General features: G+C 34.5%; 2 protein-coding genes across 2 annotated transcripts; one reads left to right on the top strand and one right to left on the bottom strand.

The window, feature by feature from the left end:
- Window positions 1-231: 231 nt before the first annotated feature.
- Window positions 232-6,010, bottom strand: SWI3A (SWITCH/sucrose nonfermenting 3A). Its single transcript, XM_085755735.1, has 8 exons — window positions 5,956-6,010; window positions 5,754-5,852; window positions 5,088-5,641; window positions 3,396-3,887; window positions 2,812-2,945; window positions 2,642-2,691; window positions 752-897; window positions 232-623 (listed from the first exon to the last, which is right to left on the bottom strand). The coding sequence occupies exons 2-8, from the start codon at window positions 5,818-5,820 to the stop codon at window positions 444-446; spliced, it is 1,623 nt and encodes a 540-aa protein (XP_085611861.1). The 5' UTR covers window positions 5,821-5,852; window positions 5,956-6,010; the 3' UTR covers window positions 232-443.
- Window positions 6,011-14,721: 8,711 nt separating this feature from the next.
- On the top strand, window positions 14,722-20,184 carry LOC146941880 (DEK domain-containing chromatin associated protein). Its single transcript, XM_085755733.1, has 11 exons — window positions 14,722-15,466; window positions 15,554-15,587; window positions 16,690-16,769; window positions 16,861-16,920; window positions 17,084-17,194; window positions 17,286-17,366; window positions 17,699-17,761; window positions 18,626-19,082; window positions 19,370-19,467; window positions 19,559-19,589; window positions 19,674-20,184. Exons 1-11 carry the CDS (start codon window positions 15,071-15,073, stop codon window positions 19,865-19,867), a joined length of 1,605 nt encoding a protein of 534 aa, XP_085611859.1. The 5' UTR covers window positions 14,722-15,070; the 3' UTR covers window positions 19,868-20,184.
- Window positions 20,185-24,583: the final 4,399 nt, after the last annotated feature.

Raw genomic sequence — 24,583 nt, 5'->3', positions numbered from 1 at the left:
TATATTCTATTAAAAAAGACGAAATTTGTCTCAACAATTGTTGACTTAGTTGGTAAGAAGTTTGACTCAAATTCGAATTAGATGAGTCTTGAAATCTTTCCATGTCCTGGTGAATCTACATCCAGCTAAACTTTTTTTCATTCCCCAAAAAAGAAGGTGAAGTCTTTATGTAATACTCTAATAAGAAAAACACACATTCAATGAAAATACTTGTTTAAAAAAAAAATGAGATTTTGTGAATAAAATTCATTCAATTCATTTGTCCGAATAAAACTTTCTAAACGCTATCATTTGTCCGAATAAAAACTTTCTAAACGCTTTAACATTTAACAGTGTACAACGGTATTGTGTAAATTTTACCGTACTTATCAGAATGATATCAAAATGATAGTAGAATCATACGCCACAGAACCATAACTATACAGATACACTCGACCTTGTCTCTAAGATTTTAGAGAAGGATAATGCTTCCATCTAGCGACACCAGATTTAAATGTCTTCCGCAACACATCAATCCGTTCAGTTAAGATAGAATCTTTCAGCTCTTCCATTTCAGCGTGTTCCTTCTCCATCAAAAGCTCCAGTTCATCAAAATGTTTAACCTTCTGTTGCAACTTCTCAACCTAATTAACAAATCAGCAACAAAAAAATAAATAATAATAAATTGGTTAATCCCTAAGATGTATACCTGAACCAGAGAAATTCCAACAATGTCAAAAACTACAGATGTAGAAAATCATGAGCTAGAAACCTGAGCATCAATTATAGTTGCTACTAAATGTTCAATCTCTCTATCTTCTTGGTCCGCCAACAACTTTGCTCGTGCAGCAGTAGCCCCAAGAGCAGTTCCAATGGCAGCTCTTATACGTAGTGTCAATGGTATGTCATCTTTTACTTCTGCAGAATAAGATAAGATTAGAGGTCGAATGCAGTAATAGTTTACAAGAATCATAACCAATGTGTTATGATCCCAAACATAGTTATTACAATCTTTCAATCACAATTAGAATCAGAAAGATCAACTTGAATGCACGAATCAATGCAATTTGTGTCGCAAATATCAATTGATCCTGATTGCTTTGTTTTTTCCTTTCTTTCTTACTTTTCTTTTACCAATTTTCATCAAAGATATTGAAAAGCCAGAAATTTAAATGCATCAAAGTTGTTGGCTTTAAGCACACAATTTAATTATTCCATTCCCCTATTTATTTTCTTGCTCTGTTACAGGCTATTAAACATTGTGGGAGACAAAATGGGGGAAGTTAGTTACAACAACGAAGAATATGGATCCAGTATGTGTAGAGTGGTATAGGTCGGCGTCGGACTTGGGAGAGAACGTGTTTTACAATCACTTTCTTAGCATTTTGTATGCCCAAAGGTGTGGACCTTGGCTAGGAGCAAGATTGCTCTCGTCTTTCTGTAATCTTTTTCTATTTTAACAGCTAATCTGAATCACCCTCTTTCATCTAATGCCTATCATATTACTTGCAAAAAATCAATCCTTCATGTTATAATTTGTCAACCTTCCTTGTCATGAATTTATTCATGAAATATACATATGGGTGTCTAGGTTAAAAAAATCTTTGGTAAAGGGAAACAGAAAGGTATTAAAAACAGAAAAAGGACAGATTATTAGCACATTTAGCCTTTGAATTCTTTGTTCCTATTTTCATTCTCCACCATCCACCCTTTTTGTGTCTCCAAGGTTTTATTATTTTAACTTGGTCCCCTCTCTATTGCCACTTCCCAGTAATTTTCCACTTCATCCTTAAGGTTCATTTGCAGGAACCCCCCTTACCTCAAAACAGGTTACTGATAATGCCATGCACATCCAACAGCTTCTTTGGTTGCATTTGAATAATACCGCTATAAGGTACTAACCCAAATTCTCTACTAACATGGCAAATGAACTCATCATTCAGAAACTATTGCTCTCCATAAGATTGTTTCCTAGACAATGTCCACTTACTTAAACCTCATTTTAGTGACCGATGAATCTTCCAAGTATTGAGAAGAGTAATATTAAGAATTTGGATCCAACTATGGTTTCGGATAGAACATTATGGCGTAATTTAATCCATGTAGCTGACCCCACTTAGTGGGATAAGGCTTGGTTGTTGTTGTTGTAATATTAAGAACTTATGAAGAAAAACATGGGGAAGCTTAAAATACAACGACTAAAACCTTTCCCCACCAAGTGAAGTAGGGGACGTTATTCAGACAATGCCATAATGTCCTATCATAAACCATGTTTATTGATAGACCATTTAATTCAAAGCTTGTTTGATTTGGCCAATAATTTTCCTTAGTATCGCTTCACCTCTAATACTTGAACTATCCTCATCTAGTCTACCATCCACTTACCAATACTTCTACGAAGATTCTCCGCCTATACCAAAACCACATGAGGCAGGACTCTACTATGTTTTTTTACAATGGGAGTTTTCCCTACTTTCTCTCCTGAGATTTCATTCTCACAAGACCGGATAGCATGCATCATTATTATTTTTTAAATATTTAATAACTCGCATTTGAGGGAGCCAAAACTTTTTGTTCATGAGTCTATAAGAATATTGTTAAGTTTTGCGGGACTTAACTATCAGAATAGCATCTTCATTCATGCACGTATAAATAAAAATACCTGATTGAGTGGACCCCTCCACCATCTCTAAACCTTCAGCCTCGAGAGCCCTGACAAAGATAATAACAAGTATAAGGATTTTATAAATTGAAGACTCAATTTAAGAGGAAGTTAGCATCTAGCAAAATTTGAAAGATAAAAGTAAACAACAACTGGCAGATATAGATCACCTTGCTGAAGCATTATCCTCTTCAACATCAAATATATCCCTTGGGAGCGAATTCTCATCACAAAGTGCTGTAATAGCAGCACTAGCTGCAGCAGCTGTGATATGAGGGTCAACCACAGTTGAGAGCAGTCCCACCTGATTCAAAACATCATGAACACATGATCACACTAAGCAAGGTGGAAAAAAAAACCGATCTTCCGCAAACACCCCTTATTCTCAAATATTAAAAGGGTAAAAGAGAATACAATCAACCAAGTGCGGACATTAATACATGAGGTCAGAATGATATCAATATTTACATGTTCCTTTCCCTGGCCAGTATATGCTAGAGATGCGATAAAAAAACAAAGCACACACATAGCCACTAGTCTTTCACAAATTCTACGTATTAGTACATGAATCAAACGACGCCATAGTGTTCTATCAAAAACCATGTCTTTATCCAACTCATTTACCACTAAATCCTTCTTGATAGATTCAAATATATGTATGTAAGATAAAATCCACATGAAAAAGGAGAATGCAACCAAATATGAAAAATTATGAACATAACATAAAGGTGTAAAACTCAATAATATCTCTTACCTGCTTCATTAGTGAACTGCTGGAATCTGAAAGTGCAGCAACCCGCCGCCTTTTTGAAGGATTTTCATTCACAGCATCTCCATTCTGCTCAACTTCATTTTTAGGCTCAGAAGATTGATCCTGTGTCATTGAAGTTTCTTGGTGATCGGATGAAGATACCTGAACTTGGTTTCCGTTGTTCACAATGCCAGTAACACTATTACTGTTATCATTTCGGCGAGCAGAGCCTAACATGAGCTCCCCGAAGGGCAGCTCAATGAGTTTTGAAATACATTCAAGTTTAGTCTTGGTTCGAACACTTTGAGCAACAAGTTCCCAGTCATCCCCATGCTTCAAAACAGATTCTAAAAGAAGAAGAGTTTCTCCCTCCGTCCAGACAGCACTGTGGTTAGCACTAATTTCACTTGACTCATTTAATTTGAAATCCTCCATGGACCTTTTCTCCCCATAATTCCCGTTTTTGAAACATTTCGTGCAAATAATGAAATTATCCTGCCATGATAGAATAACGACACTTTTAATTTCAGAAAATATGTAAACTTGCAAATCGAAAAACTAATGACATGGAATATAATAAATTTGCATTGCATGAAGAAGGGGGATAAAAGAAAAAAAGAGGAAAGCAGAGGCATGAGAAAAAACGCTAGTTGGACGAAAAAACGCTAGCTGAACATATCAATGACATTTCCTGATTGCAAGCAAAATGAAGAGGGTGAAAATGGTTTTGAAATTGACAGCCCAGAGAAAAAACAACTTAACATTGTATTTTCTATTTCTTCGTAATTTTGTTTCACCAAGCAAATGCAAATTTATTTTCATTCTTAACACCTCATTTTTCCCTTATTCAACCTACACCATGTTTGGTTGGGAAGATGGAATTAAAAAATTAAAAAAAAAAAAAAAATTGTGGGTTTTTCAACTACAAGAATATCACTCAATCCTTGAAATCACACCCTAATTAACTTTAACGAACAATAACAGTGTTTGGTTCAAATGAAAGGGTGCAAGGGAAAGGGAGGAGAGGAGGGGTGATAACCCCCTCCCTGTTTGGTTCGAAAGTAGAGATGATTTTAATGGGGGAAAAACTAATCTACTTTTTTACTCTCTTTATAACTTTTAACCTTTCTTGTTACATTTTATGTAAGAAAATTTAAGTAAATGTATCTAAAATAATTAAAATTCATCTTCTATCCCCTGCAAATCACCCCCAATATGGGATAGGAGCCAAATTTGAGTAAAATAAATGTCGCTCACCTCCACTTCACTCCCATTCCCTATAAATTGTTTAACCAGACAACATAGATTCAAAACAATCCCCCTCCTCCCTCGATTTTTCCCAACCAAACACTATGTTAAGTTCACATGATGTGAAAGGTTTTGTTTAAACCCATCACCACAAGTTGAACCCAGAACCTCATTCCATTACCATAAACCCTACCAAACCTAAATCACCAGAGCTAAGTCCAAATGAACAATTACCTTCTCCAATTTTTTTATCGATATCGTAATCAACAAAACATTGTGACGTCATTTGATCTATATAACCCGGCCCAATTAAAAAATTACTTTGATTATTGTTGTTGCTGATAAATGATAACCAAATCCTTCTATTTAAACAATAATTATGAACAATAAAACTAAAAGAGAAATACCATAACATATATTAACATATAAAATCATAAAAAAATCAACCTTGCTACTTCGGTAATGTCCAGAACCACATTTATCACCACAATTCCCACAATTGACCTCTTTACGTCGAATCAAATCACCGTAAACATCTGAATACGACGCCAACGGCGCAATCTTAACACCAACCCCGCTCCCAGCACCACCACCATCAGCAATCTTCGTATCCCGCGGCAACGAAATAGGCTTCAACGAATTTGGCGTAGCAACAACACGAATCCCATTAGGAGCACCTTCCTCAACCTTCAACTTACACCGCTCCTCTTCATGTTCCTTCTCCGCTTCCCCACCGTCGCCAGCAGAAGGCGCGCCGTAGTTAATCAAACCCCAACGCTCCAAGAAAAGAAAAACCTTGTTCAAGAAAGTGACGTCACCGACGAGTGATTTTCGTACCTCGGTGAATGTTAACCTTCTAGAAGGTTCTTCGCGGTATTTGTTGATGATGAAGTCTCTATATTCTTTGTAGATTTTGGGTGTTCGTGTTATTGAAGTTCCGTCGAAATACTCTTTGAATGCGGTTTTCTCTGTTTCGTGAATTTCGTCCCACGCGAACCATTCTGCAAAAACGACACCGTTTAGATTGTAATGTGTTAATTAACGGAGTTAGGGTTTTGAGAGAGAGAGAGAGAGAGAGAGAGAGAGAGAGAGAGAGAGAGAGAGAGTGCTTACTTGAAGAGCTTGGGATGGTGTAGAGTTCGAGTTCTGAATCTGAAATTGGGTCTTTTGAGCCTTCCATGCTAAAATGCGGAGGAGGGGAATGATGTTGATCTGTAGACAGAGATATAGAGAAAAACGAAGCATAAAACCACCTATTAATCAATCAGTGGAATGATGGAAGAAGAAGTGTATAAACAAGAGTCGGTGAACTAACCGTAATAATAGTGGACGAATGAATTTGATTGTTGTTGTTGTTGGTCCAAGTCAGTGAGAATCGTTTTTCTTTCACGTTAACTTTATTTAATCCGTAAACCCTTTTCTGATACGGACAGTATAGTATAATTGAACCCTTCTTCTTTTTCTTTTTTTACGAAAAGGTTACTTCATACACATACATTCAACTTCTTAAAAGTTAGTAACATGTTATGTTTTTAAATGCAAAATTGTTATTTTTAGGTCGTTTAACATGTGTTCTAAGACCACGAGTTAGCATGACCCTTGCAATAATAATCCTTGATTATAATTGTCTATATGAGTATTGCGTTTGTGGTTCGTAGCAAAACACATATTCTCTCGTTTTTTTTTTGGTGGCCGGGATTCGAACACCAGACCTTGCATATATTATGCATTGTCCACGCCGACACACAGATTCTCTCGTTGATGACAAACTTATCTCCGGTCTTCATAGATTTCTCAAGAGGGGTAACTTAGTGTGTGTGTGTGTGTGTGTGTGTGTGTGTGTGTGTGACCTTGATAGATCTCCTACCGTGTATCATCTTTTATAAATGTTAAATTGATATAATGCACCATATTATATCATGAACCAACTTTAATTGATAATTTTTCATTTGTCTGGTTACATTTGTCTCCCTCTCACGATCTTTCATCAATGACAGACACAACCAGAACATCAAGTCTCTCTCGACTTTAATTTTATATACAACCTCCGCATCGGACTTCCCTCTATACTTTGTTTTATTTTTGCAATGGTGAAAATGAGTGAATTTCAAACACAAACATAGTAGGGAAGAAGATTACAATAGACTTCTGCATTACACAAAAACACCACTTGTAACATGGGAGCACACCAAACCCAAACGTATGATCTTTAAAGATCACAAACATGTTACTGCTCGGTTAAAAACAGCACCTAAAGTTGCTTAGAATGAAGAATTGCAACTGAAAAACTCCACTAAACTTATTACCCCAACCGATTTCACTTCGTTGATTCACTCTTCATGCCCATAAAACTATAAATTCAAGGAAAAAAATAACTCACCATAAAGATATCCCCTTTACAAGAACGAGACAGGTTGCTACTGGGTTATAGCCAGCATAAAAAACGAAAACCCAACATAATATTTTCTTTATTGGCTTGGACTTAGGAGTGTGCTCCTCCTTAAGGTCTCAGGTTCAATTATCTCCAGGGCTAATTTGGGTGGGCTATTTAGCTTCTTCAAAAAAAATATTTTCTTTATTAGCTTTAAAAAACTGAGTAATTTCCCATTTTTTTATCAATTGCGTTGTTGCAAACGTCAATTTGGGAACAATGAGAGTGGTGTATAATGGTGACTTTGTAAAAAAAAAATGGAGCCAAGAGAGAGCTTTGTTGATGCCATAAATAGCAATTTTAAGATCGGAGAAGTGGTAAAGGTGATTGACTCGACGCAAAAAGAGGAACCTGTGCATGCTGAGCATGAGTGAAAATCTGAACATGTGGTTGTGTGTCCATTTGGAAATAAGCAGAGAGTGATAAAGGAAAATAATATAACGACAATGGTCGGTCAGTGACGCTAAATTTGACGAAAGTTAGAAGAAAAAAGGGGAATAGAGAAATGATATGGTGCATGCAAGAGTATTATGTGCTTGCAAAAAAGTGATCGCGCACGGTGCGAGGTCTATTCGCCCCGCACACGGCAACTCGTGCTTTGTTTGGATAGTAAAATAAAGTTGAAGGAAATAGAGTAAGAGGAAGGAATGTAAATGAGTAGAATTTGATAAACATGCGCGCTACGACACAAAAATTTAAGACGACTCGGTGTTGTTTAAATTGATACCATGTTCATTGTGATAAAATAATGTTGTCGGAGAAAAATCACGAAAAAATGCACAATTAGAAACAGCATCCAAAAATTCATTGGTCTAAAGCTTTCTTCCCGTTTGTTAGGGACTTATACAATTTTAGTGGACCCCATGGGTATATTCTTTTTTCTTTCCCCTTTTCTACCGCAACCTAACAATGGAAAGTTTATTGAAATTAGTGATTTCCAATCTTTTAGATTAGTTCATCTTACTTTCACTCCAACCAAACAATTTGTTAGTACATAAACCCAAGTATTCTCATTCACTTGTCATGTCCGTCTTGCTTGAACTCTTGTCATTCCAATGCTTGAACCCTTCGGGATCTTTGATAGCTAAGTGAATTTATTTGTCTTTCCTTCATGTTTAGGTGGCATTTAGGGTGGGAATGGGTAAGAATTTCCTACCATGGGAAAGTTAATGTTAACCATTAGATCAACTGTCTTATTGTGTACTGTCAATACTAGATTATTTTTTCATCATCTTCTACCACTGTCTCTCTCATTCAATGGCCATTTCACATTTTCATCATCTTCTACCACTGTCTCTCTCATTCAATGGCCATTTCACATTCAATCTTCAACTCACAATTAAAATTCAACAATTACAGAAATAAAAAACTCTTCATCACCTATAATCCAGAAACCAAATTAAAATCAAACAACTCAAATAAACAAAATCATATCTTGACAAAGGAAATATGTCTAGAAAATGGAAAAGAAATTAGATTTGGAAAATGAAACCAGCTAATGATACTGGGAAGTTATTAATATGGAAACAACATTTACATAAAGCATATTTTTGAAAATCCTTTCAAACCAATCACTACAAAATTTCTCACAATTCTGAAAATCTAAAACTAACTCAAAGAATTCTTCATTTAATTGAAAGGCTTTCACACACTCTCCGTCAATATGCTTGTTGTTAATCTCTGAGGCCTGTGATTATGTTGTTCGTATGATTTCTTTAAAAGTTTGCATCACAGCATAAAGAAATATTTTAATAATTTGGAACAAAAAGAAAGCAACAAACAAGAAAAAGTTCTTATTTATTTTACATTTTTTCAGATATATTTATAAAAAATATCCAGATCTAATTTTATTTATTTATTTTAGATCTAAGCTTGCTCAAAGCTTCCATTAGTGATTAAGGAGAAGAAGTCATTTCAAAGAGATGAAGCTAGCTCAAATTTTATTTAGATGCAGAGGGAGATGGGCCGTACAGGACAGAGGTAGGTGGGAGGAAGAGGAGAATCAGGTGTGGGAGAGCATGATAAGATTTAATAGAAGTGTACAATCTAACCATTGATCTTGTGTTTCCCATGGTGGGAAAATCTTTTCCATTCCCACCCTAAACACCACCTCATGTTTATGCAATTTTCATTTGTTCTATTTTTTTCTTCATGAATTTTGTCCCTCATGTTGAGAATCATGTATTCGTCAATTGCATCGTGTACTATAAAATTGTTGATGCATGTACATCCGAGGATAAAAACAACAACTTTTCCCGTGCTTTGAAAACAACTTGCAATAAGAGACATTATAACTAGACAAACGAGCCAACAAATGATGTATGATGAGTATTTACCTTGACTGTGAAAGTGTTATCTCCAAATACAACGATTTGCTTCTTTGTTGGAAGTAATAGGTGTCATATTTCATCTATGTAATCGTTTCATGACATAATTACTTTGTAGTAAAATACGGCAATTCATTATCTTCAACACAACATCATTTACTGTTTTTCAAATTTCAGCATCGTATCGGTCAAAAGGCACTTCTAAAAAGGAATTTGAAATGCTAAAAATGCGAGTATTTTGCTTCGAGACCGGGAAAGGATCCTCTCCAGTGAGAAACTCTCCTGTTTTCTGCAGTCAATAAATCTCACCATTAATTACACTCTCTCTCCTTTTTTAATTTTAAAACATGTTATCTCACCTCTTTAATAGATGGTCATGATCACACATGAGAAAAATGTCACTGGAGACAATCCCCTCCCTTCGAGACCTAAACTAAAATAACTATAAGTTATATTTTCAAGGCACGGCAAATTAGTGTTGGATGGAAAGTTGAGCGCATATACTAACCTTGCTTGTAGAATACATTACTGGAAGAATAACACAAATAGTTGAAATAACGCATGAAAGTGTGAAGTTCATTAATTAAACTGAAGCAAGTTCACTAACATTCTCACATATAACTTCCCGATAATAAATAAATTGCTGACTGCCCTACTTGTTGGAACTCCAGCCATCAAACTTTGTTGGTGGCAAAGTTATTCAAAGAAGTCGTCTCTGATTTTCATTACTGAAAACCAGACTATACAACTTTTTCTGATGAAGGCGATTGGAATTTTTTTGAAAAGGTTTCCAAGTTGGTAGAGATATTTAACATAGTTACAAATATAGTTCTCTTCATGAAATATCTAACTGCTAGCTTATCTCTTTCTAAGGTTTTTCATATCAAACAATCGGTAGATAAAATTGTCAAACATGAAACTAACTTCATGAAAGGCATGGCAAACAAACTGAAGGAAAAACACGACAAATCATCATAAAAAATTAAACAATAAAAGCCAAACATTATTCGCGTTAGTTGTATTTTTTTCATGTAGAAAACAAAAACAAAATATGCAAATCCTTAAATAAAAAAAAAAAATATGCAAAGGGAACATAGGATGTAATACGTGTAGAATAACGAGAGAGTGCGATAAGGTGTAAAATAAAAAGCATGTAAACGGTTTTTAAAAATGAATGGTTATCTTTGTCAAAAAAAAAAAATGAATGGTTATCAAACTAATATACAATGTAATAAAAATTAAAATGTCAAAGCATACAAGTACAATTCAGTCGGTAGGCGTATAGACAATAATATGCAGGGACCGATGTTCAATTACCAATTCCCTGTCAAGTGTATGAATCTAGCTACTAGGATGTTGATAAGTGTTAAAAAGTACTCCCTCCGTTTCAAAATGAGTGTCGTTTTTGGTGTTTACACACATATTAAGAAATGCAATGATTAAAAGAAAGAGAATGATTATTTTACCAAATCATCCTTATTAACAATTGGTTAGTTTTAAAAGTAATACTTTGGAAGTAGTGTGCAGAGTATTAATTTGAGGGTACAATTGAAAAGAAAAGGTTATTATTGCATTGGAAACTGAAAGGGACATTCATTTTGAAACAAATTTTTTTGGCTAAAGCGACACTCGTTTTGAAACAGAGGGAGTAGTTAATTCCATGTCACATTTAAGGCACTTTTGTTACTTGTCTTGCAAGTTATTTAGGGAAAAGCCGAGAAAAAGATGAACAATTGCCCTATTACGCTTTTTATATCTTACTCTATCCATTTGTGCAGGAATTGAATGTCAAGACACTAAGAAAGAAAGAAAAACAAGGATTTGTGAAAAAAGTCAACTTGCCATGGCGAGTGAATTGCTCGCGAGGCGAGCATGAAGACGAGTTCAAGGCGAGTAGAGGCAGAGAGTACCAGAGGCAACTCGCCACCAACCTGCCATGGCGAGTTCATGGCGAGCTAACTGGCCATGGCGAGCAAAATTACTCGCGAGGCGAGTTAAGGCGGCCTAATCCCTCAAAGCTGACGTGGCAAAAACCCACTGGGGAAGAAAGCTCAACTCGCGATGGCGAGCAAATTACTTGCCATGGCGAGTTCATAAAATTCTGCAAGTATAAAAGGCCAATTTGTTCATTTCAGTGAAGGAGGATCATATTATCATATCATATGTCATTGTAGGAAGAGAGAAAACAGGGGAAACAGAGAGACCCTAAAGGAGCAAGGAGCACAATGATTGAAGGGATTCACAAGATCATTAAGACATCATGGCTTGCTTCCATTCCATCTCTTCTTTTTCTCCTTGTAAGGTTACCATGACAGTGAGTAGCTAGACTCTTTTTGTTGGGATTAAATGTAATCAACTCTACTAATATGTATTCCCTTTGATTATGATGTTGTTTGATATTAATTATCTTTTGACGTTGAAGTTATTCTTGTTTTCCATGATAATCTTATGGGTTTGAATTGTTATTGAAAAATACCTTTTGAATCTAGGTTAGAATAATCTTCTATCAAAGCTTTTGTTCTAGACATGGAATTTAGGTTTTGATAATCACTTTGAATATTGGAATAAAGCTTTTGTATCATTTAATAGTCTAGGAAATCAACTATGCAATAATACAATCGACTATTGGATCGTTTAATAGTTTGGGAAATCGACGATCAAACGACTCAATAGAGATCATGACATCATTTGGACACGAATGAACTTGTTGAGCAACATGTGATAATATCGATTGATAATTAGAATTCGCAACACTGATCCGAGAATATGTATAAATAGGCTGATGAAATTTAATCCCAGCATAATCATTTCCCTGATACTCTCATACCATTTAAAATTTCATAATTTTATAGTTTATGAAACAAAACTTATCAACACCTCATAGCTTAAAACGATATAAATTGTTGAACGACTTAGAATATCGCATCAGTCCCTGTGGAGACGATAAACAAAAATACTTACTTTTGATACTGCATCAGATGTTTGACAAAAAAATAACAAATTGAAAAGTTAATATACATATCTATTACCTAATCTATGGGTGGACCGATTTGGATGACAATTTGAAACTCTAATCAAAAGAGATAGTGTTTGTGGTTGTGGTTGGATAAGATGTGACCCGGAAATAAATAAGTTTAATAGTAGGGATGCCCAAATGATTAAGACTTTTTTTAACCAATGGTAGGAATAAATGTCATAAAATATGACATAGAAGGGAAAAGAATTGTTGTAGAAAGGTGATTTTAGACCAACAAACGACATAATACAACCTCTTCATTTTGACCAAAAGAGAAAGATAACTTAGAGAGAATATGAAGTATGTATCTCTAAAAAAATTAGGACGGACTGCTCACCACAATTTTTGCACGTGGCAGTATCGGTAATTTAATTTACATCTGAACTACACCTCCACATATATTTCCCTCTTCATTTATTACGACGTTCCTAAATAAAAAATAGGACTTTCATATTTTTGTTTTTACCATTCCAATCAACTCTTCTCGTCTCAAACACAAATCCTCACCAAACCTTTGTGAAATTCGAGCATTTGAAAAAATGTTACAAAACCAATGCAAGTTTGAATCAAAGGTAGTTTCCTGTGAAGGTGAGAAAAACACAAGAAGAGGGGTTGAATTGTGTTTTGACAAATTCTTCGATTCTCCTAAACTAAACACACTGGTCAGAAGCTAAGTGAGGCAGCTTCTGAAGTGATAATCAGAATCTAAACGCAGCGGATAAAAACAGAGAGAGAAGAAGAAAGACACAAAGCAATTATACTGGTTCCTTCCACAGTCCGGAAGTAGTCCAGTCCCCCTTGCACTTCCAAGGAGATTTCACTAGAATGTAATATCTGATTACAATTGCTCAAGCACACAGCAAAAGACTTCCTTTGCTCAAGCACACTTCGCAAGAGTCTTCCTATGCTCAAGAACACAATCAAGAGACTTTTATGCTCAAGCACAACTGCAAAAGACTATCTAAACAAACAAAGATTACAAAGAAAAATTGTTTGAGGTTGAACACTTGATATACAATCAGAGGTGCTCACAATACAAATCAGATAAGACTCTAAGACTTAAGAATTTCTAGAATAAGACTTTGAGAGACAAAAATTCTAAGTGAATGCAGAACAATTTCAGCAGAGGTTTGACACTTGTAAAAATGCTGAGAGTCTTTCGTTCAGCATTGCCAAATCTCTAAGTCTTCACTCCTTTATATAGAGGTGTGAAAGAGACGTTGTGAAATTGCCAGCACATCAAAAGAGTCGTTGTTGAAGCTTGATCTTTCACCAATGATCTTTTGCCTGATTTGGTTGTTGTCCTATGAAGAACCAATTTGAAATCCATTCACATTGTGAAGGAACATCTTTGCAGGCGTAGCCGTATTCTGGAGCTGTTTTCTTGTCTTGTAGCGTGGACAACTGCAGAGTAGTGGGGAAGGTGGTTGTACAGTTCGTACACAGTACAATGGCAACGCTTTTGTTCCTTTTGCAACCAAATGCCTTCAAACACTTTTGAAATGACCGTTGCAAAGTTCCACTAGTCTTCTGCTATCTTTAGATGAATTTCGATCCATGAAACAACTCTTGAATCCTTGAATTTTGCAAATCTAGTTGATCTTCAGCTTCTGGTGAAACAATTTCTGATGAGGCAGCTTCTGATGACGTGGCACTTCAGGACCTCTAGTCTTCAGGAGCACTCCAGGAGCATTCGTCTTCAGGAGCACTTTGCCTTCAGGAGCACTCTGGTCTTCAGGAGCGCTTTGCCTTCAGGAGCTTCTAAGCTTCAAATTTCTTGTTGATTCCTTTGCTCTTTATTTGCTCATTCAGAACCTTTGTATAATTTAATTTTTTTGTCTATGGTCCTGTACACTTGAACAAATATTAGTAATTCCAATTGTCAATTTTTTTTAATACCTTGTTATCATCAAAACTCTTTAAGGTTCATTGTTAAACACATTTTGTTCCAACATCCTGTTCCATTAAAAAGTACTTTCGATGGTTACAAAAACATGAGAACCAACAGTCAGAAACTACACTGCAATTACTATTGAACATTGAGAACCTTGTAATTTTCGATTCACATGAAATACAATAAATATACCATCGAAAGATATCTTCCGATGGCACCGTATCATAATTTCCAATCTTTAAAAGAAATTATATTTTTCAGAATTTCGGGGAACCTCTGACCAATTTGGAGAGGCTATATAGCAATTTCCATCCTCATTGAAGAGTCTCAAGGCCCACATCACATAAGCAGGCCCGTAAAGAAAAAGCTTTGAAAGTTGAAGTTGAAATTCCAATTTTAGATCGTACGTACGCACAAAGATTTCAATCATTAATTAAGTAACGAAATTTCAGAACGAGATCTAAGATCTCTCTCTCTCCGTTCTCGTCTCAAGTATTTTTGATTTTATTTTTTATTTTTGGTTTTTAGTTTTGCCGGGAGAAAGAAAAAAAAGAAGAAAGAGAGACAAATTTTGAAACATTTTCACAATTTCATCTTAAGCGCGCTTCAACTAAATTTTCATTTTCGCGATTCCCCCCTTTTTTATTTCTCTCTCTATATCCCAATTCCAAATCTCATCTTTCCTATTCTACTTCTAATTCTAGGGTTTCTCTTCCGATAGGGTTTTCAATCTTTTCTCTCTTTTTTCCCTTTTCTTCATCCATGGCTACCGAAACCCTAGACGATACCAAACCAAAACAAGTCGAAAACGAAGCCAAAGATGAACCCAAACCAGAAGAAGAAGTTGAAGTAACTGAACAAGACGCGGAAATTGCTGAATCTGATGAGAAGAAAGAGATCGATGAACATGAAGATTCCGAGAAAGATGACGATGATGAAGATGGAGACGAAGACGATGCTGATGCTGATGATGAGGAGGAGGAAGATGCTGGTGAGAAGAAGGGTGTGAAGAAAGAAGCGTCGTCAGAGAAGAAGAGTCCGGTTACTCCTACGAGTGATAGGCCAACTAGGGAAAGGAAGACGGTGGAGCGATACTCTGAACCTTCACCTTCGAAGTTTGGAAGGTCTTCTTCCAGTAAAGGACTGATAATTGAAAAGGTATGTATACATTTTTTTCTCTCTCAATTTTGGTTTTTGAGGTATGAAGTGTGTTTTTGATTAATTTGATTTTGGTTATTTTTTCAGGGACGTGGTACTCAGCTCAAGGATATTCCTAATGGTATGTCTAATTGCCTTACATAGTTACTTTTGAGCAAATTTTGTTGAAGATATCGTGTGAATTTAGGGATCATGTGTGTCTGTTTGTGTTTGTTCATTGGAATTGAATTATAGTTGATCTAGATCTCCTTTTTCTTTTTTTTGCATTTCCTGTATGTATGATTTTAATTGTAATCCCCAACGTGTCACACACCGAACTCGCCATACTGGTGACACATATCTGTGTTTGATACTGACACCAACATATGTGATTATGTTCAATTATTTCATTTTTTTCTCAATTTTTTATCGGTGTTGACGTGTTTGTGTTGTGTCGGTGCTTTAAAGGGTTTTAACAATTTTGCATTTTTGAGCGCTGCTGCGTGTTACTTCTAGATCACTGTTTTTGTCTCTGTTTTGTATTTTCTTTTACAATATGTTTTTTTACTACTTGTATATTTCATTAGCAAGACTGCCCTAGATTTGACGACAATTCAGTTATTTTAATTTCACATGCATACATCTGTAGGGTTTTTAGACATCTGTCTTTTTCATTATGGTGATCTGACATGAAAGCAACAATAACATACTCACATGACCAGTATTTGGAAGTCTTGTTTACATCTGGCGTTTTCCTATGTTACGAGCATAGGCACAAAATTTATAGTTGATTGAAGTATCATGGATTGCAGCTGTTAAGAACAATGGATCTCAAACTTGTGCATTTTTATGAATTACACACGAGAGTGTTTCACCCAATATGCGTGACTTATAATTCTAGGGGGTTCTCATATCTAATTGACTCTACCTGTGGACTTATGGTCATAAAATTTTATTTCAAGATTGTTAGTTTTCTAGACGTATTTGCTTTCTCCAACATATAAGCAACCTTTTGTTGAAACCAATTACTTATAGCCCACATGTTTATTTTTGTTTGCCGTACATTCATAATACTTGTCAAGCTATTGTAAAATTAACTTTTTTGTCCGCCATACCATTTTGGTTATTGAAACACTGACTTTCATTAATCTTTTGGCGTGTTATGTGTATGGTATTAGTGGCAATAGATTTATTTTTATACCTTAGTGTTGTCTAATATAGTTATTTATTGCAAACTATTTCAGTGGCTTTCAAGTTGTCAAAGAGAAAACCTGATGACAACCTGCATATGCTCCATAGTATACTGTTTGGGAAGAAAACAAAGGTGATGTTGCTAACACCTTTGCAAAGATTTATTTCATTTATTTAAAGGTACAGTAATCCTAACACCTTTGCTATTCCTGAATGGTGGTCAGGTTAACAATCTAAAGAGGAATATAGGCCAGTTTTCTGGTTATGTGTGGGCTGAAAATGAGGTACTTTTCTGTTATACTGTTCTTGTATTATATTCATAACAATAGATATGAATCTTTGTGAGGGGTTTTGTTTCATGTTATCTTTCATTAAAAACATGATGATCTGATCCTTATGGCTGATATTAACCTGCAATTAAATCTACATCTTCACAATTATTGGCAGGAAAAACAGAGAACAAGGGTAAAGGAGAGGATTGACAAATGTGTGAAAGAAAAATTGATTGTCTTCTGCGATGTTCTTAATATTCCAATAAACAAGAGTAGTGTGAAGAAGGTACACATTCATATATCATTTTTGAATCCAAAGGAATTCAAGTACCACTTCTAAAATGGAAAATAAATTTTCTAACAAAACATGTTTTCAGGAGGAACTGTCTGCAAAGCTGTTGGAATTTCTGGAGTCCCCACATGCTACTACTGATGTTCTTCTTGCTGAAAAAGAACAGGTTTGTTATTTAATATAAATGGGTTAATATCATTTGGCACTTTTGTTTGCTGTAAACAATGTATAATTTATTGTTAAAAGAAAGCAAATATTCTACATCATTGAGTATCATTCCTTTGTCTTAACTGATTGATGAAGTGCACACCAGACAAATCATCTTTTTTATTGGAATTTTGAACTTGCTTAGTCAAACCAAGTATTCTAAAATTGATATTAACAAATTAAACAATTGATTCTGTCTCATGTATTTAGAACTTTGTATTTATTTGTTACATATATAATTATTATTTTTCATGCTATTAGTTTTTTTGAAGTTTGCTTTTATGTTAACAGAAAGGTAAGAAGCGAGTTAGAAAAGCAACCTCTAGCAAATCTCCTGGAGAAACACCTGCAAAGGTATTGTTTTTATTTTATTCATTTTGGCTTGCTGTAAAACCGCAGTGCACTATTGTTATGTAATCTTTAATGTCAGAACCTGATTGAAAGGTTGCACGTGGTCATCTCGTTCTGATGATGATTTGATATTTTTCTAATTGACAATTCTGAATATTCGTTCTAGAGTTTGACTTTTTTTGGGCAATTGTGCTTGATCACGACTTTGGTAAGTGTATAGTATGACACCTTTCAATGTTGTGATGGTGATTTGGATAGTTGTATTGTGGATTTCTTACCTGGTTTGTAAGGTCAAGGTCAATGTTGATAGTTTCTTTCTTTAATCAAACACTAAAGATACCATTCGGCCTCAAATACATCACATATATTCTACAATTACTCCCAACCATTCTGCCTTGGATGACACTTTCTGTAAACCCATTCAAGATTGTTCCATAAAAAGGAAACAATGAGAAAACTTAATTAATATTTGGTTAAATTTAATAATTTAATCTGTTACTTGTAATATGCTGTTTGGTTTTACTAACAAGTGTATTTTTTTGTTAAGTTAGTTAATTTGTGTTTGACTCTGACACCAATTTGTATGAAGATATCTTCATTTTCTTTTTAAATTTTGTGTTTTGTAAAAATTAATACAAACTATTACCTGATTGACTTTAATTAGAATCCTGTTCATTTTAGCGAATAAATATTATACTATTACCAGTTCTTTCTGCAGCTTCTTACATTTCTTTCTTCAACTTTATCATCCTTTTATTTCCTTTGGAGGATTTCTGTTATGAATTTGTGTATTCTCCTAGTGTGTGTGAAATAAGTGATATGCTTCAAATGTTTTTTTAATCAATTTTATGTTTTATCTTCGTCCAGAAGAAAAAGCAAACTTCAGAATCTGGAAAAAAGCGAAAGCCTTCTGATGTTGAAGAGGATGACCAAGCTGAACTTTCTGATGCAAAAGATGAGTCCCAAGATGAAGATGTTGCAGTGGCAAATAATGGAAGTGATAACGAGGTGGGTAAATCAGAGGGAGAGGAAGATACACCAAAAGCTCACAAGAGTACTTCCAAAAAATCTGTGAAGGAGGGTTCAGTTGTCAAAGCTGAAGCTAAATCCACATCTGTTAAGAAGACCTCTGCAAAAGCTGCCAAAAGCAGTGAAAAAACTCCAAAAAAATCAATACCAAAAAAGTCAATTACCGAGCAGGATTCTGCTTCTCTTTCCAAGTCAGATCAACCTGCAACCAAGATACAAAAAACTGGAAAGGAAAAGCAAGATACTAAGGGAAAGGCTGCAAGCAAAACTGCAAAGGCTGCGGTTAAGGATCAAGGTGCACTGATTACATTTTCCCTCTTTATGTTTGATGATCTTGTCCTCTATAGACTTCAATGCTTAATCTAGGGGTACTTGTTACTCTACTGGTTGGTCCACAGTTTTTAAACCTTTAGTTGTCATGCTGAACTGTTCCTGTTTGTTCCCCCCCTAATTTTTTGTTATTCTGAACAAGTCACAAAAAACTAGATTAATTATTTAGATTATATTTTTCTTTTTTATATATGGTTTTGTTGTTTTTAAATCTTATCCTGCTTACTTAGTTCTTTCTGATGCCAATTGTAGGTAAAGGTAAAAGTAGTAAGAAGACCAAGGTAGAGCCGAGTAGGCAGGACATGCACGCAGTTGTAGTTGAGATTCTTAAGGAAGTAGATTTCAATAAGGTGAGTAATATTTCTGTGCAATTCATTACCAGTTTGCAGGTTAAAAATTTTCTAATTTTACTTGTTATATTTTGAATATGTCTTGATGCAGGCAACTTTGTGTGATATCCTCCGCCAACTTGGTACGATCTTTTTCCTGATAAAATTTCTTCCTTCAGGGGGAATAATTTCTTGAACTAAGTTATTTTGCAATTAAATGTTGACAGGTAAACATTTTGGCCTTGATTTAATGCATAGAAAAGCAGAGGTGAAGGATATCATCACAGATGTAATTAATAATATGTCTGATGAGGAAGATGAAGGTGAGGAAGAAGCTGATAGTGATGGCGATGGGGATGTCGATGCGGGTAAAGATGATGCGGGTAAAGATGGCGACGCCAGTGATGAAGATGAAGAGTAATTTTAGATTGAAAAATAGTTACTGCAGAAAATAGAATCTTGTGGGTCATCCCACAGCTAAATTTTATTTTCATTCTCCTGTTAGCTGTCTATACAGGTTAAAGCTTTGGTAGGTATATTTGGTTTGAGCTGTGACCTTTTCTATGATAGATGCTCTAAATTAGGATCGTGCTCTGTACCATATTTAGATGTAACCCGCACCCCTTTATTACAGATTTGTCATTTTATTTTTCATGTTGAATAGTTTGTTTTGCACCTGCATGTAAACATTATTATTGCCTTCTAATTTAGAGCAATGTTAAATTTATTTATTGGGAATTGATTGTGTTTTTTTTTTTTTAATATTTGAGATGCTTGTTCTTTTGCCTTCAGATTACTGTTTGTATTTTCATTGTTCTCATTTTTGTTTGTTGATTGGGAATAAAGTCTAGGGGTTTAACTTGGGGGCAGCTGAGGAGTTGATGTTCATTTATTTTACCCTTCGCTGTTCTGTGTTATCAATATTTTATGGAAAATCCCTCATGTTTAAACTATGAGTGGTGTTTGAATCCAAGAGACTGTTTTATGAGGTAGCTGTGTGTTTATAGGAGGGGGGCTGCTGCTGGCACATCGGTTTTTCTGCTGTAGAAGTTACGGCTGTGTTGGCTGCTGTCATGGTTGTGTGTAGGCCGTTCTGTTCCAAAACAGTGCTGCTGCGCTGGACATTTGTGACTGGTTTATTGGGTTTTGTGGTTTGTAGGTTGCCGAATACATACGGTACCTTGTCTTGTTTGATTGTGTTGTTAGTGTTGTATTTCTTATTATGCGAGTGTTGTGTTTTTGAATAGTTATTTGCTGTTTCAATTTTATTTATTTATTTTGGAAAGGCAAACAATTGTATACAGGACTTAATCAACATAAATAGCATAAACAGCGCCATTGGTACGGCCGTACGTTTGAAAAATACAGAATGATCTACCTCTATCTCGGCATAGGTTTTTTCTTATCCATGTGCCCAAACATATACCGGATATTGTGTATGTCAACCACCAATTGCTCCTCTATATCTTTAATCTTTATGAAACTGTTTTGCAGTACTGTCTTTATGAGACTATATGTTTAACTTCCACGCTGCACAATAAAACAGTTTCTGTTTACCATGTTCCAAGACTTCCCTATCTTATGCTTCATTTTTGATTCATGTTTGTATAATTCACTCTGCATAAAAAACTAGATACCCATGTGAACGTGCCCATGCAACAATACCTTGTGCGCAAAATCATTTGATCTCCGTAATTCCTACAAAAACTTTATTCTCCCATTTGATCTCCGTAATTCCGACATAGAACTACACTTGGTGTCATTGTGTGAAAGACAATGTAACACCTCTCTTTCACACAATTACACACGTGCACTGCCCTCTTCAACAAAATTAGGCAACATGTTCCGCATTAGATTTTTTCATAAAAACCAATCCAATGCCTCAAATGTTGAAGAAATTAGCCGATTCTGAAGCACCACAACCGCATACACAAAGCCGAAGTTCTTGATTAAGGACACCTCACCTAAATAATTTATCTTTGGTAGAAAATCGATTTCCAAGAAGACGCCAAACAAACACATACCTTCAATTGATTGTCCTTGTGCCAAGAAGATCCGAAAACAAGAATGTCCTTGTCATGTAAAAAACATTATTTTATTAAAAAAATATATTTCCACCCAACACGCTTACCAACAACAATAGTTTTATTAAAGCTACTAAAAAATCTAATTTTAATAACACTCGTTTTTCTGAAATAAAATAAATTAAAGAGTTTGAACACAAAGATTAAGGGTCCTTTTGTTATGAATTATAGAAAAGTGATATATATATATATATATTATTAATTAATTTAATGATTATTTTTTTTTTAAAAGAAGTTATATAGTGTTTGTTCATGTTTGATTTGTTAAAAAATGAAGGACATGATAGAACAACTCCAGTTGTCCAGTGTTTGATTTGTAAAACTGTTTCAGGGACAGGACAAACTAGAGGGAAGGGACAGGACAAAACATAGAATTTTTGTCCCTCACCAAACCACAACACGACTTTTTGTCCCGCATACAAGTTGTCTAAAATACCAAAATAGCATTTCCTCCCCCAAAAGCCATATAAAACAAAAAATTATTCAATACCATAAAAATTTGTTTTGTGCTGTTCTGTCTTGTGTTGTTTTGTCCAACGCTTACTGTTTTGCAAACCAAACGCACAAAAAAAATAGTATTATGATGAAATAGTAAATTAATCATATCTCTTCAATATACACTTAGAAAACAATATTAATACTACTATTAAGGTTCTTAATTTACTTCTTCAAGAAGAAAAGATTCTTAATTTATGTCATTTAATTAATAGAATTACGTATTATGGATTGATTGCATGAGGCTGTTTGATGAGGATAACATAACCTTTGACGGATATAGAGATTTGCCTAACTTTTTTTTTTTTTTTTTTTTTCTTTTGTTGCGTGAAGACGTATACTTAGAGGTTTGTCTTTAAAAAGCCAAAACAAATATTATAGGTGCATGAGTATTGGCTCAATGTCTCAAAATTATTCCATAAAATAAATAGATATTTATATTAGTGACTTGCTACAAATTACAAAGTCAATGTCTTGTTAAATCAAACAAGTAAAATTCATTTATATACTTCATCCGGTGCTACTTAAAATTTCGGATCAATATGCTTCAACTAACCGGGTGGGATATAAATTTTTTATTTATTTCTTGCTTACAATATCATGCCTATAATATATTAATTCACTTAAACTTGTTCCCAAGTGATGGCTCGGTTGGTTGAGTTTAGACGCTCAAAGGAGTTTTTTTTGGTGGTGGCCGGGGTTTGAACTCCAGATTTTGCATATTTTATGTATTGTCCCTATCAATCGAGTTAAGCTCACGAGGACCACTCAAAGGAGTTTAAAAAGAGGGTTAAGTGTTCAAACCGTCACCAATTTTTTTTTTTTTAAGAGAGAATTCTAATATATATTCAAGTTTTGTCTGAAAAAATTAAAAATGTTTAAGTGGATTTAGCAATTTTAAATTGTCAAAATGTTGGGATTAGCAGTAAATTGAGGAGCAAATTAGCACTGATCAGTTGGCAAACAAATTAGCTGCAAATTAGTGTTGATTATTAGTATTAATTGCTGTAAATAATTTTACTAATTTTTTTTTTGAAAGGTAATTTTGCTATCTGGTAAATTATTAGGGGAGATATGTATTTGATTTTGTCATTTAAATGTAGGATACGTGTTGTGTATATATAGGTGAGGCTTCTCAACACAAAATAATAATTGTAGTTTTTGTTAAACTAAATCTTAATGTTAGGTGAGGCTTTGATAATTTGTCAAAATAAAAGACGTAATACTCTTATTGTAAATGTTGTTCTTGTTTTCTTTGACAAAAATGTTGTCCCTTGTTGACACTCCATAACCGGCAACTACAAAAAATGATTTTACACATTATTGGGCGATAAACATGTCAACAAAAAACGATAATTATTGGCCGGTAATGTTAGGTTTCCCACACTTTTGAAGAAAAAACTGCCACCTTTTCTGGCAGGTTGTTTTATTTATTTCTCATTCTATTTGTAACTTGTTAAAAATTAAAAATAAAAAAGAGAATAAAAGCCATGAACTTACAAGTTACAATGTTAATATGTTAACAATGTTAACACCAAATAATTCATGACGAATACCCAATAAAATGAAAAACATCACACGATTTCAAACACCTTATTTCAACATCATATACCGTTGGGCATAGACATCAGTTCAGAAGAAAGAAAACGAACAGCATGTTGGGTTATGACTCATGAGGAAAGTCGGGGGATCACTACATTAAACCAAGAATAATCACATAAAGATAATATGACATTGCATTTGAAACCAACATTTTAAGGTGTTGGATTTTATGGATTCGCTCACTTATATATTATTCAATCTAAATGTTTAAGCAATTTAAAACTTTCAACTCACTTTTGATACACAACACATTTGAGAAGAAAAATATGTTTAATATATGTATATGTGCGATATGATATTCAATCCATCAATTCTTTTTGGGTTGTCCAAGACATCTCAAGTCGAAAGTGAGTAATCTTTTGTAGTGTGCAATTTCATTTAGTCTATGCTTGGGAAGTTGAGTTTTAGATCGAAAGACTTATTTATAAAATGTTTTTAAAAGCGATTTAAATGATAATCCAAATTTTATATGATCATCTATCATGTCCAAACTCCTTAAAATATAGTAAGAAATCAACAACAAATTGATCCAAATGGTTGAGCCTCTTAAGCAAGTGGGTAAGAGTTCGATCAATCTTGTTTATGAAGAAAATTCGGTTGAGAGGGAAGAATCTACCTTGTATGTCCTATAGGTTCCATGACATAAATTAATCATGACATAAATTGATTCCAACTCTTCCACTATATTTCATATTATACAATTTTAATAATATTTACACAAAATTGAAACAATGATCAACAGATAAAACCGGTAAACTTCCCTAACAATATTTCATATTATACAATTTTCTTTTAAGTTGTGTTCCAAGATTTAAAATCATCTATCCATTATCCGTACTAAACACTCAAATCAAACAGTTGGAGTTAGATTTGGGACATATGATCGTTGAGCTTGACGCATAAGACCCTACTTTAAAGATGCGAAATATAAATCATAGCCACATTTTTGTTTTTTG

The sequence above is a fragment of the Medicago sativa genome, chromosome 3 (genome assembly GCF_051527215.1).
Source record: "Medicago sativa cultivar Bolivia chromosome 3, Bolivia_mono, whole genome shotgun sequence".
In the NCBI taxonomy this organism is placed as follows: Eukaryota; Viridiplantae; Streptophyta; class Magnoliopsida; order Fabales; family Fabaceae; genus Medicago; species Medicago sativa.
Note: the sequence above shows the minus strand (reverse complement) of the source record. Positions and strands in the feature narration are given on the sequence as shown.